The sequence below is a fragment of the Fusarium odoratissimum genome (genome assembly GCF_000260195.1).
Source record: "Fusarium odoratissimum NRRL 54006 unplaced genomic scaffold supercont1.11, whole genome shotgun sequence".
NCBI classification, from domain to species: domain Eukaryota; kingdom Fungi; phylum Ascomycota; class Sordariomycetes; order Hypocreales; family Nectriaceae; genus Fusarium; species Fusarium odoratissimum.
The window spans coordinates 1,342,296-1,355,724 of NW_022158697.1; the positions used below are offsets into that span (position 1 = coordinate 1,342,296).

General features: G+C 50.4%; 2 protein-coding genes across 8 annotated transcripts; one reads left to right on the forward strand and one right to left on the reverse strand.

Moving 5' to 3' along the window:
• Positions 1-957: 957 nt before the first annotated feature.
• FOIG_07922 (uncharacterized protein) lies at positions 958-13,066 on the reverse strand. Of its 7 annotated transcripts, none has more exons than XM_031207689.1 (6): positions 9,799-13,066; positions 7,044-9,740; positions 4,694-6,985; positions 4,420-4,636; positions 4,090-4,360; positions 1,448-3,921 (listed from the first exon to the last, which is right to left on the reverse strand). In XM_031207689.1, the coding sequence occupies exons 2-6, from the start codon at positions 7,863-7,865 to the stop codon at positions 3,894-3,896; spliced, it is 3,630 nt and encodes a 1,209-aa protein (XP_031063222.1). In that variant the 5' UTR covers positions 7,866-9,740; positions 9,799-13,066; the 3' UTR covers positions 1,448-3,893. The 7 variants fall into 7 exon arrangements, with proteins under 7 accessions (XP_031063221.1, XP_031063222.1, XP_031063223.1 ...); XM_031207690.1 differs by having other exon boundaries at positions 7,044-9,107; positions 9,236-13,066; XM_031207688.1 differs by having other exon boundaries at positions 958-3,921; positions 7,044-13,066.
• FOIG_07923 (uncharacterized protein) lies at positions 1,895-2,905 on the forward strand. Its single transcript, XM_031207694.1, has 2 exons — positions 1,895-2,480; positions 2,532-2,905. Exons 1-2 carry the CDS (start codon positions 1,937-1,939, stop codon positions 2,687-2,689), a joined length of 702 nt encoding a protein of 233 aa, XP_031063227.1. The 5' UTR covers positions 1,895-1,936; the 3' UTR covers positions 2,690-2,905.
• Positions 13,067-13,429: the final 363 nt, after the last annotated feature.

Consider the following 13,429-nt stretch of genomic DNA (forward strand, 5'->3'; position numbering starts at 1 on the left):
CCACTTGGCGCGTGGCTCTTTCAGTAGCCATCCCAGTACGGGAGCCACGGAGGTAGGGAGACGACTCATGCAATACGATACGCGCATTAATTCGTCATTTCAAAACCGACGACAAAGTTTGGCCTCACAGACACAGACACAGACCTTGAACTGACATTAGCTCTTGGACTTTATCGACGTGGCCCGTTGTGAGAGTACGTACGTGCACTCTCTGGCTTGGCATAAAGGTTTCAGCTCTTGGAGAGCGGTGTGTTCACGAAAACTCGAAAGAGGACCAACCAAGGGCATTGCATCGAAATAAACGCAACAGAGGCTTTTAAAGGTAGTCCATCGACTTACATGTTAAATCGGCAATTCATCAATACCCGGACAAAAGCCGGCTCTCGGCCGAACCGATGCTACAGGGCTGCAGATTTGTCTCGGGGCAGTAAGGCTGGTTGGCCTTTACGCCCGTCGTATCTGAACGAGCTGCCTGATTCGTAATGATCCAATGCTAACGACACAACCGAGCGGGCGGATTTATTAGTTACAGCACCTACATAATACTAAACTCGATGACGCGCGCAGCTAGACTTGGGGCCAATTTGGCGACTCAGGACTGCAGGTCGTGCCAAGAATCCAATCTAGAAGCATCCAATGTTGACCGCCAAAGGCCTTGCTTTTATTGCCCTCCACTGTCTTTCTTAACTGCGACTTCGGTAGATTGTTCAGGAACATTGAATGCCAAGTCGGAACCTAAGCAAGTGCCATCAAAGCTTTATAATTATAGAATCATATTGGCTTCTTCTTTAACCGTTGAAATATGCTTTTTTAGTTGTGGCTGCACTGCACATCCGTTTATCTTTCAGCTTCTTGAGCTCTTAGATGACCCCTCCAACCAGACAATATCAGGGTAGAGAATGACGTAGTTGACATATCCAACTCTATCTCGGCCTTCCCCACATAGGTTGTCCGGTCCAACACCAAAAACACTGACACAAATTCCTTGGCTTCAGCATAAGTTAAGCCACAGATGCTTAATCTCTGTTTGTTCTTTGGTTAGCTATCTTCTGCTGCAGGTTTCTTCCTCTTCAGCCACACTCACCCTTGTCCCTTGTACGTCCGCCTGTGGAGGGCAGCGCAACGTCATACCCTCTTCAAAGACCAACCTTTTACATCATCCATCCAACCTATCCAAGCCTGGAATATTATGGGAACACTGTATGCTGAAACGAGAGGCCGGGGATACGGCTCAGAGCATGCTGCAGTAATATAGGCCCTGTCAGCTCCATCGATCGACCGCGGCGTCATAACTTGAGCCGCCACATACGGATGATGGACTCTTCTGCCTTGACACGAATGGGTACTTTTGGTCATGCTCTACAGCAAACAGGTACAATGTTGCACAACTTTGACTGGTTAGACCCGGCAAATAACATGAATCCTTCCAAGGGTACTTTCTAAATGGCTTCTATTCATAGCAGTCATGATGTATACTACTGACTGAGGTGTTGTACTATTTGTGTCCCTCGCTTGGTTGGGTTAAACAAACAACGACGTCAGACCTACCATACCACCTCCCCCTCTTAGATTCTTACCTTTCTAAAGCTGAAGGTCCTTTTATTTAAACTTGAACTTCCCCGTGACGCTCCCGCCCTTTCTTTATCATTTCAGCTCTTTAGTATACCCCATCTCGCTCCCAAGATACCCAGCCATTCACGCTTCAACTGCACGACAACCAAGATACCAAACTTACACAACAATCACAACTAAATCACAATGGAGACCATCAGCAACCTCACTGCCGCCGCCTCCAAGGCTGTTTGGGGAGACAACCAAACTGCCAACAAGGAGCCCGTCTCTGGAGTCCAAGGTGACACCAAGCAGGGCGAGCCCTACGATGCCGGCAACCTGGGTACGACCTCAACGCCTGCACTACACAAACAACTACATTTGAATGATATCACTGACATGGCGTGGTCTAGAAACCCCCCAGCAAGAAAAGGTGGCACAAAACTTTGGCAGCCACGGTGAGGAACGCGCAACAGGCCTTGGACATGAAGCCCCCGTCTCCAAGCCCACCGAGACGACAAACGCTGCTTCAGCCACGCCTTCAGTTCCCGCACCCAACCCTCACTCAAAGGATACCTCTGCCGGCCAGAATGACACCCGTGACCCGGCGCAGGCGGACAAGGGCAACAAGGACCTCCACGACGTTGACGACACCTCTGAGGGCACCGACGTCAAGCTCGGCGAGGGTCCTGGACCTCAGCCTATCGAGAAGCTTGCCAAGGAGCATGGTGGTGATGCAGGCAATGCTCCTGTTGAGGGAACTTCTCACAAGCCTACTGAGGTTGGCTCCGAGGGAGCCACGGAGTCATCCAAGTCTGAGAATCAACCCCATGACCCCAAGGAGGACGAGTATGTCACCGCTAGCGGGTTTGCTGCCGATGGTGGTGATTTTGATGCTTCCAAGCCTGGTGCTGGACGTGAAGCTGACCGTAAGTCCACAATCGAAATGCCCAATGTTTCGTTATACTAACGACTGTCAGGCCTGATGGAGCAAAAGGGTATTCATCTTGGCGAGAGCGGAAGCTCAGATCACTCCAAGACCGAATCGCACTCCAGCGGCAAGCACCACGGTTCTGATGAGAAGAAGGACAAGCCAAGCATCGGCGAGCGCATCAAGGCCAAGCTCCACAAGCACTAAAGGGGAATAAATGTCCTGATGTTTGAAGAAATATGCAAAGTTAATGATGGAAAATGATATCCCGCACGGCCGTTTCGGCGCTTTATTTTTCAACTTATGCCCAGTTACTGTTTTGGTCGTGTTTTTAACTAGTTACTCTATCTAAGTAGTTGGCACCATTATTATGGTCATTCACTCAATGCTAGCCGAGACACGGACTGTCTTGATGAATTCGGTACCGCCTTGTCGTGATACATGATTGGATCCTATGCGAGACCTCGTTTCGGTGCTGTCAGCAACACGTTATTATCAGACCAGGCCCCTTGTCAGGTGGTGGCCTGGATGCGGCCCGGAGTAGCGGGATGCCGGGCAAGCTGGGGTAAAGATACACGAGACGGGGTGAGATTCCGACGGATATTGCATATTCGTTTGTTTCTGATCAGCGCTCCTTGCATACGGGTAATTGAACTCAAATTCCGGGGAAATTATCAGATACATCAACGTGATTCTCACTAAAGATACATCGATTCGAGAGTCATTGCCAACTCGCCCATGATATGAATAACCAAACTGCCGTGACAGTCCCTTGTATGAACTATACCGATACACAATCATGTTGTTTTTTAAAATTGACCATTCGCTCCACTAGATGCTTCCCATCATATCATGCGCCCTACCTCTGGGGACTTTCAGGTATATTCAATCCTCGTGCGGCCAGCGTACACTTGCAAATGCCATCGTCAGTGTCCACCAAGTTTCCCAATTCCTCTCCCATGCAGGCTTTCTCCATATGGATGCTGGTGCGCCGAGTAAATTCATCATCAAATAACCCATTCCTTCACGTAAAGGTTGCTTCTCGGCCGTTCTCGGAGCCTTTGTCAAAATGCCTCTCCCAGCATGATGAATGCCCTGCCGAGCATCTCCGCACTTTGGAACCCCCTGTCACCAACCATTTCCCACCACACCAACTTTTCCGGGCCGCCTCCCGACCATGCGGTGCTGGCTGTTTTGTGCCGCTTCCTGCCACTATCAATCGTGGGCGGCGTTCATCGCGTGATATCCGTCCCAAGTAATGGTCACTCAGGACTATCGTGAGCTCTGAGGATCGGTGGCGGGGTCGTAGTACCACCCCTCCTGGTCCCTCCTCGATTATGTTGTGCATGCCTTGTTGCTTGAAAGAATGCAGGCTGCATCGATCATTCAAACAGTTGCAAGGGTTCGGCGTTTATAGGAACCCAGACTCGGCCAAGACCCTGTAATTAAGAAACATCAAGTAAGCATATGTCTCTTCATCTTAACTGAAGACGGCAAGCCACTAATGCGAAGTGACCTCCACCATTGTGCAAAACTAAACCAGGGGAACTTAGAAGAAAGATGGCACCGCTCCATACGATGCGGGCGTATTCCGCAATGCAACATACCTCACAATCTTCTCATCCTCTCGCTCACGAGGCTCAACTTGCAAACTCTTGTCATACATCTCGTGAACATCCCCAGCGGCCTGCATGTTGTTCAAGATGTAATCTTGCAGCTCAGGCACTGGTTGCAGTGAGTACCCCACGTTCTGATACTGCTGAATATCGCGAATGACCTCAGCAGTTTTGGCACGTTTAGCAAAGTTAATGAGGTTAGTCTTCTTGATGATGGACGGAATGCCATCCTCAATGAATGTCAGATCAGTTAAATAGACACCTTTGCTGTTTGTCAGTACTGTGATCTGTCACCTGCTTTTCGGGAAAGGGGGTCCATACCGAAGAAAGGGATACAAGGGGGGTTGGCTGCATGAAGAGCCTCTCGGTACTCTCCGAAGTTCTTGGTGCTTGCCATCACCCGCCGCATCGATTCTAATGTAGCGTGTGTACGTTGGGGTACCTGGTCCCATGTTCGCTTAAGACGAGCGATGGGTGCAGTGCCCAATGCGGAAATAATCGATGTTAGTGTTGAGAAGTTGTTCAGGGAGCGGCAACGCTATCGGTCAGTTAGCAGGGGTTCCAATGACCCGACATCATATCTTTAGTTACTCACGTCAGCAACAGAAACGAAGTGCTTGATAACAACCACTCGCTTCTTGACTTCCATTTGCGCCAGAATCATCTCAGCGACCCAGTTGGTCATCTGGTTAGAGTGGAGGATAAGCGCTTTAACGTTGGGGGCCAAATCGGGCTCGCCCTCAGGGACCTTCTTCTGCCACGTCTTGTTCAGACATTCTGTCGCCTTAACCTTGCCGTACAAGCGGGATTCGACAATGGTGAGCTGGCGGGCAAACTCAACGACATCAATATCCAAGAACTTGAGCTTCTTCATGTTCTTGGGCATGATCGGCGTTGGCGTGTTCTGGTTCACTGTTTGAATCATCCTGCGAGCGCCAGCCTCCTTTCCACTGAGCCTCTGATCTAGGACCGCCATTAAGGGTGCTGAACCAGGAGTTTCTGTAGATTTGACCGTGTCTTTAGCGAAACTGTAGACATCACGAACAAGTTGTTTTGACTCGTCGTTGTAATCCTCCATCCAGAAATTATCGAACCAATTCTTTAGAATGTTAACAACACGGAAGCGAATAAGCTTTTGCTTTCGGTCCCTCCAAATCTCGAAATCCGCCTGTGACAGACCTTCTGGCGGTTGGATGTTGAATCGTTTGATAAGCATCTCGAAAAGTTCCCGAGCTGTTGTGAATGATCGGTAAGTGAGAAGGAAGGTATTGTTGAAGTTCGAATCGAGCTTGTCGTGACGAGTTAACTGTTCAACAAGGGCAAGGAGAGATCCTCCCTTAACAGTAGGTGGTGAGGTCTTGCTGTCCCAGGAGACTTCATGTTCATAATCTAGGAGTAAGAATTCTGGTGTATCTTCGGTCACTGGAACTTGAGGCGAAGGATCTTCGCCAAATATCTTCTTGACCTTGGAATAATCGCCTCTGCGCATATTGCCAGGAGCAGGCTCGCCTTCGGTGAAAGATTGTGATGTGATAAGTGGCGGTCGTACAGGAGCAGTCCTTGATTCTGTTCGCTGGTGTGGTCGGTCATAAGGCATTGTCTCGCCTCGTTGCAGGGTGCTTCGAACAAAAGAATTCTCCCGAGGTCGTACTTCAGCCTGATGTTGTTGCATGTTGATTTGAACCTGTTCAGACAATAGTTGAAGTGAGAATCCGATATGTGAAGAGTTAGTTTCCAGGGCTCTGGCACATTGTCTGACATATTCCAGACGGTTTTCCAGTGCTTCACCACGTACTTCGGACCATTCATCAGCCAAGGGTCCGGCGACAGCTTGACATCCAAGAATAAGATCAGAGATATTGTCGTAAAGGCTCTGCTTGTGTGTTCCGAGGTCAGCTAACTGAGGCGTCTGGAAGCTGTTGCCAAGGGAAGACAAATCGATCGATTCGATCATGGCAATCCATTGTCTGAATGTGTCGAGTACCCTACCACCGGCAAAACAAACATTGTTTCCGATAACTTCATGCCTGTAGGGTGTAACGATTTTCTCTAGGACGACCAGGCTCTTGTCGAGCTCTCGGATGCTGGATACCAAAATACGCTTCTGTTCGTCCAGTCGCTCAAGCATCTTGTTGTCGAGAATTGCAGTTGGCTCTACAACGCCCTCTTCATCTTCGAGGAAGTTGGCTGTGATTTCATCTCGAGGGCCCAAGCCGTTGTTTTGCCAACTTCCACCTGTATTACTACCAATCACAAAGCCTGGGAAGAGTCGAGGAATCTCCTCGCCTCGTTGTTGTCGAGCCACTTCCACGTAGCTGTATACGCCCATGAGAACTCCGTCAGCTTCCTGGAGGCATTTCTGGATAGATTCGGCATTGGGCCAGTCTGCAGCTGCTATATGAGAAGAGATTACGAGCTTGGAGAATTTGGACATCATGTCTCGGAAGTGAGGATAGAGAGCCTTGTTCGTTGAAATAATAGATGGCTGACCAGAGTGGTTATCGGTAGTCCCTGACCCAGCGGCAAGTAGCAGTCGTAGATGGTCAGATATGTCTTCGGCTTTTGCTACGTATTCTGAGCGGTTATTGTTCATGATGGCTTCCCGATACCGATCAATAGCACGTCGCATATTAGAGACAAGAAGAGTCCAGCTAAGTGAAGGCGTAGAGCCGTCATCGAAAAACGATCGAGGAACTGTAGCTGTGGTCGGTAAGTTATAGGTAGTGCTAGTAAAAGAGGTCGCGGATGCTATATTAGGGACCTGTCCTGCAGCAAGGTGGCCATTGGACGAGGCGCCATTTCGCAGACGGCCAACAGGCGATGCGCCATTGATAGAGTCCATGGAAGTTGATGGGGATAAGGCACCGAAAGAGGCACGTTTAGTATGCTAGTGAGTGTTAGCAACCGGGCCATTAGAACATCAAGTTTACGAGCTCGCTGTGTACCTTGGAACGACGTGAGGCCAGTCTAGATGAGTCGCCCTCGGCCTCGGATGCGGACGTCAGATACTCGTCGTCCTCATCTTGAGTCAAACCACGGGCCATCATCTCAGGAGGCGGCCTGGTCTTGTCGGGGATATTGACATTCATTCGATCTCGTGGACCAGTCTCGTTTGAAGATACGGGAGACTCCAGGGGCAGTTCCATGCTGCGGTCTCCTGTCATCATATTGTAATAGAACAAGCGCCCGTCGGGGGTAGCTTGTGGAATCCAAAAATCGGCCCTCGAACTATCTCCTCCGTCGGTCCCCTCGAGGGGCAACGCGATAGGGCCGTCTTGTTCGGAGTCGTCGTCTTGGTCATATTGGTCGTCGTACATCTCAGGATCTTCGGCATCATCCTCGACAGCGTCAAATGTTCCATTGTGGGCGCCGTCAGGTATATCGTCGGGACTCGTGATAAGCTGACAGTAGTTGCTAGGGAACCAGCCTCGAACACCATTTATAACGCCATCCCACCAGCCGCTCTCGAGCTGGGTGATGACTTGAATTACATCTCCTTCGTGGAAACTGAGACTAGTGCGATCGTCGGCCTCGTAGTCGTAGAGGGCGCGGACATACATGGCCCCCATTGGGGCGGTACCGACGATGCCGTTCATGAGGCCCCAGGCGGGATCAGCCCGAGTTGTCGAGGATTGTTGGTCGGAAGCTTGAACGGAGGCAGCAGACGTGATGCGCACGGAAGCGGACGGTGAGTCGCCGGAGGGGTCGTGGATAGTGCGCGAAGAGTGGATACTTGGCGGCACGGCGGCGGTCTGTATCCTGAGCATATTGCGGCTGCAAAGCTCACCTCAGGGCATGATAGAAAGCGGCAAGCCTATTGCTCATCAAAAGGATGCCGTTTCTGAGGATTGCGGTTCGTGACGCTGACGCAGACGAGGCGACGCAGCAGCAGCATGCCACGAGAATTACAAGGAGTCGCAGGAGTCGTGGGAGGTTGCAGGCCTTGCTTGCTCCAGAAAGCAGAGAGAACGGAGAAGAGGGCCAAGAATCCAGGGGGGGTTGCTGCTTAGAGGGGTGATCGCGCTGGGGCCAGGCTCGGATGCGAGTGGACGGCGAGGGGCTGACAGGAGCAGGAGAAAGCCCAGAAGGGAAGAAGGCAACCTGCAGCGACAGGCGATTTGGCTGAAACGATACTAGGATGGACAGAGTAGGTTGGTCGAAAGTACTGTACGCTTCCGTTGGTGAAAAGACGGTATAGAAAAATGACTATCGGGTCGGGTCAGGTCAGGTCAGAAAAGTGACAGTCAAAGATGGCGGCCTGGCTATTGGATTTGGGGATATAGGGGGCCCAGTATCAATAACCTCTCGGACAGCCGCAATAGACAAGTTCGCGGTCGCCAGGCCCGTACACCAGAAAGGAGTGGGTACTTTGGAGCTTTTGGCGACTCGATCGAATGGAATTGATGAATGTAAATGTTGATGTGGGAGCGATGAAGGAGAGTACAGTAGATTTCTCCGTCCTTGCAGTTGAGTTGCACCTATCTACTGTGCTGTACCTGGCTACTGTAACTTACAAGATGGGCACTACCTATACACTAACAAGAGCAACCTGAGAATTTCCATGCCCTCCACCAATGGATGGAATTTCTCCACTGGAAAAACCGCGTCTCAATGAAACCCTTCAGGTCCCGTCCGTCAGCCCTTTTTGGCAACTCATTAGGTTTCCAATTCAGTGACATTCAAAAGTAGAAACGGGGCCGACACAACATAGCCGGCTTCTAGGTCTACTAGCTACATCCATACAACATCTCAGGCTGTTGTTACGGCTGGGTTGCAGCGGCCAGAAGTCGCCAAGATGAAGCGTAATAGTAGTTCACCTCAATAATACGTATTGACCTAGTTAGTGAGAGGAGACGGTACTGGCAAACAACAACCATTAAAGAAGCCTATCTCTAGGTGGGCAAGGTGACTGGCTGTGTTCAAACCCCCAGCTGATACCTGTCCTTGTGTGGACAAATTGCCAGAGAATCAATATACAGGTGTTCTGATTGCCTCATCTCTTAGACTCTCTGTCATGTGTGTTAGATTGCCGAGAACTTCGATTCAGTACCTCTTGACGTTTCGTCGTTCCGACCGGAAGGTGTAACAGGTCGTTCTTTGACACACGACTTGTACAATAATAGAGCCATTAACAGACCTCTCATAGGTACTCAACACTGGTTGATACAGGGTACGCACGATTCAGGAGGGGGAGGGGCCTTGCGAGTGGCTGGTCGCTCGTTCTCCTGTTCCCTTTGACTTAAAATGTCCAACGAATGAATTGACAGTATCGGATATCATGCAGCATGCAAGTGATGAGTGTGCAAACAAGAGGCATTGTCCAGCCAGCGACTGCAGGTGACGGCTCTGTTTGCTTTGCGGCAATCAACCTCTTGCATATCGACACGAAGAAACGATACTCTCCTGTTTGTTTTACTCGTGCGCACAAGTGAGTCAGCAATGATCAGGTCAGATCGGTTCGTGGAGGCCGGATAACATCACCGAATCCGTACTAACATGACCTTAACGGGTTGTTACTATCGCACAACGCGCTCTCTGCTAAGTGACCGATAAGACAAGTCTACCTGGTTGGGTCCCCTGCCCTCCAATCTTACTTTCGTCGTCCTGTTCTTCGGCTAGGGGACGTTAAGAAAACGTAAGACCTGGATTCTAATAAGTGACAAAATTACTCAGACAAGTTTGAAATACTTCAAGACGAACTTAGCAGCCTCTCTGACTGGTCATTTTCCGTCCCCTACTCGCAGCCAGGAGGTCTGGCTCAAATATTAGCCCATGGTGACGGTGCCATGCGAGTCCGTCTCCATGACTACGGCGACGATGTGCACGTCCATCATTTCCCCTCCATCCCACCGCAACGCTATCTGCTGAGGGAGGTGTTGGCTTGGAAAATCATGTGCATCCTCTTGACAGCCTCAAAGCTATTGCGCAGCTGTGGCTGGTTTTGTGTTATCTGTGTGTGATATTGGGGTTGCATTCCGTTAGTCTGTGAGTTTGATGGGAGGGTCTCTAGCAGGCCACCAACAGAGAAATCCCACAAAGGGTGAGTTCACACGAACAGAGCAGCCCAGGAAAAAAGTACACAGGTAGGAGCAAAAATGCACTCCACCATCCATCGCCTTGACACCACGTGGAGCCTGACCAAATTCATGGCTCCCTACACCGGGAGACTGCCGCGGACCCGCCCGCTATTGGCGTGGATCTCGTAACTTTTGCTCTGGAAACGCAAGGGTCAGAGAGGAAATTATGCATCATCTTTTAAGGTTCCAGGCGTTTCACAGCCAGTCAAGTAAGATGTGAATGCCGTTGAAAGCAAATGATGTATCGTCCCGATCCGTGCCGCCTGAGTTGAGTTGATACAGACTAGAATGGGTGGCTAGAGACTGAGCGCAGTATGCCAGATCGTCAACGTCTTGTTGCAACCATCTAGGTAGTTATTGCAAACGGACGACAACCCCTCACCAGGCGATGGACTTCCCCTCCATCCTTTCCAACATCTGGTGGATTATTAACTGCTGGATCCGTTCGGGCGCCAGTGCCGTCCGACCGTTGCGGGGTATAACAGCATTACAGGACAAATAGGTTGCAGATCCGAGGAGGCCGGAGAGCTGAGAGGGGCTCAGTAGCGCATTGCACAAGTTTCCATTCTTTCCACAGTGAGATGAACCCTTCTAGCTCGCGACTCGTCTCCCCAAAGCTGTCCGTCATGTTCATTCCTCTCGCAACAAGTTTTGCATTGTGGCTTGTCCCTGGCGTAGTAGATACGAGAATGAATCATTTAATGTTCTGTGCTGCTGAAAGGAGATAAAAAGGATTTTCTCTTGTCTTGCCATTCATGGCTGATTGTAGAAGATGAGTGTCAAGTGTGACGCCTACGAACTTGCCAATGATCGCTCATGTTTCTCCTGTCGATCTCGCGGACTAGATTCGTTATTCACCTCTAATAAGGTATTGAATGATGATGTTGTACATATGGGTTTTGCCTCTTTTGTGGAACGTTCGCATATCTGTGATGTTGTTTGCCTCCCTGCATTTGATTTGGTATTTGTTATCATAGGCCTTCATGCGCCCATACCGACTTGTTCAGATTAACGAGCCCCTTATCAGTTCCAACCTTAATCACGGCACAGCCGATGGTGGTCAAACCAAGTCTCCCTCGCAGACAAATGCTGGGACAGTCGAGAGAAACGGTGTAGCATACCTGGCCATGACTGAGGTGTTGCAGGTGCTGTTAATGGGTGGAATCAATAGGCGGATGAAGCAATGTTCGAGAGAAAAACATGGATGCCACGGACTGTTTGATAGATCAAAACCTTGGTAGCCGTGCACCACTGATGAGAGGTCGCTTGTTAAGTAGCCCAGTGATAATATGTAGCTGAAGATATAAAAAGGTCGATAAAATTAAACACTCCTAACCATAGAGATTAGAGTGTTCCAGAGTCGTGGTTTAAGCAGCGAGCCGTGTCGATGTCATATTTAACACTATGTGCAAGTAGCTGTCAGACGCGCAGGCGCGTACAGTGCATATCAAGCTAGGCCAAGCGTTCTGATACAGGGGTAATTGACACGAATCCGACAGGAAGTCTCATCAACTTCCCCGTGTAGACCGTCTCCCGCTAGGATTTAACGCGCTTGACCGGGGAGCTTTACATCAAGTGGGGCGCGGGATGCAAGGCGTGCCCGCGACGACTGTGATCCCAGGCCTTGCGCCGCTGTGCTGGGAACGGATCCTCTCTTTGACAGGCTGCCGTGGTGCTATGACGCTAAGCCTGAATCGCGTTGGTTGAAGTCGAAGACAGTGCTGGGACGAAATGGCCAGGGCATACTCCGTGAAGTACACAAAGTTAGAACGAGGCGGACCTCCAGGCTCCGAGGTAGGTCCTGTAGAGGCTGCTGGTGAGTTTTTGGTGGTGATCGAGCTCCCTCAGCTTCCCCGCCTGATCCCTCCGGCCTGGTCTGGATGATTTCATGATTTTTGCGATCACGTTTCCAAGATCTGACTGTTTTGGCTGCTTGGCCGATGCGAGGCGGCTGAGAAATGGCCTTCCCATCTTTAGACTCGCCTGTTGCTGTGTCATCCTGGGTGGCCAACGATAATGCATGTCTCGTGCCTCGTTTTTCGTTCCTTACGGTACCATATCATCGATTGCGCTGCTTGCTTAGACAGTTGAATCCCTGCTCCTATTGGCTTCCATTCTCTGGCCTCGTTACCCTGTCTCCTGTGTGTCTTTGACAAGCCCCCCGGTTCCCCTTGTCCCGTGGATAATGTGATAGTGGGCCAGTGACCTTGTACCGCCATTCTTCGAGGCGGACAGGATGGATTACGGAGTGAGTGGATAGCCGTTCCCTGTCTGTTCAGCAAGGTATCTCGACACCGACATTGACTCCGACTTTTTGTATCCGTCACCGACTCTATTACCGTCAAGTATACGATATATCGTTCTTGACCGACGGTTCAGTAAACGGAATCGTGTCTCTGACTCTGTGTTAGGGTATGGATGAGAGAGCAAAAATACTTCCCCGTTGTGGATGTCTCCATTAAACGTCCGCTATCGTTTCCATGTGGATGTGTCCACTCAGGCTGACATAATGAATCGTTGGCGAGAAGAGAGAGAAGGTTTGGCGAAGCCAAGGCTTGCACCTCTGCAGGAACCCAGGGAAAAGAGTGCACCAAGTGACGAGTTTATGCAAGTATATTTGCATCTCTGTCAAAGTGACAGTGTACCTTGACGATCTCGTGCTCTCAAGTCTTGATGGGTCTACTCCGTCCTTGATTAGCTTTGATTGTTCCGTGCCGATTATCGTAACTTTGCGTGCCGGCCGTAGTGTAAATAGTGCCTGGTCCAACAAACCAGTGTTGTCTGTCTCTCTGCCTTGTCTGTGCTGCTTTTTAATTGACGGATGGCGTTGGCTGCTAGGTTCTCCTGACAGAATTTTCATTGTCGGTGCTCGCTCGCCTTGTCCAAAGCTGAGTTGCTTGCTTCTTGTTCATCCACAAGTAGTTTAGGGGCAAAAACGAATGGCTGAACTGCCCCTCGTCGCCCCTCCACCGAATTGGGCCCCGCTATTGTATCAGTGGAGCTTGGTTCGGTAAGGTCAGGTTTGTGCTCACCTAGTCTGGTCTCCGGTCATGTTCGGTACGAGGTGCTCAGAGGCAGATGCCTGGACTCACAGGGGTGTGATGGGGGCTAACGAGCCTAGCATTACTGGCCGAACGCTGGAAGCTGCTGCTGCATAGTGCTGCATTGTTTCTTTCAGTCGCTAAGACCAAGGTACCTAGCACGTCCACGCCCACGATTGCCCACCAAGGAAGGTCGACAGACACTCCATGCAC

Bases quoted from the DNA above. Each gene is read 5' to 3' on its own strand.
- FOIG_07922 (XM_031207687.1), bottom strand. From the start codon at position 7,865: ATGCTCAGGATACAGACCGCCGCCGTGCCGCCAAGTATCCACTCTTCG. The intron at 6,986-7,043 runs GTACACAGCGAG...AACACTCACTAG, and splicing joins TGGCCTCACGTCGTTCCAAG to CATACTAAACGTGCCTCTTT. The intron at 4,637-4,693 runs GTGAGTAACTAA...ACTGACCGATAG, and splicing joins ACTTCGTTTCTGTTGCTGAC to CGTTGCCGCTCCCTGAACAA.
- FOIG_07923 (XM_031207694.1), top strand. From the start codon at position 1,937: ATGATATCACTGACATGGCGTGGTCTAGAAACCCCCCAGCAAGAAAAG. The intron at 2,481-2,531 runs GTAAGTCCACAA...AACGACTGTCAG, and splicing joins TGCTGGACGTGAAGCTGACC to GCCTGATGGAGCAAAAGGGT.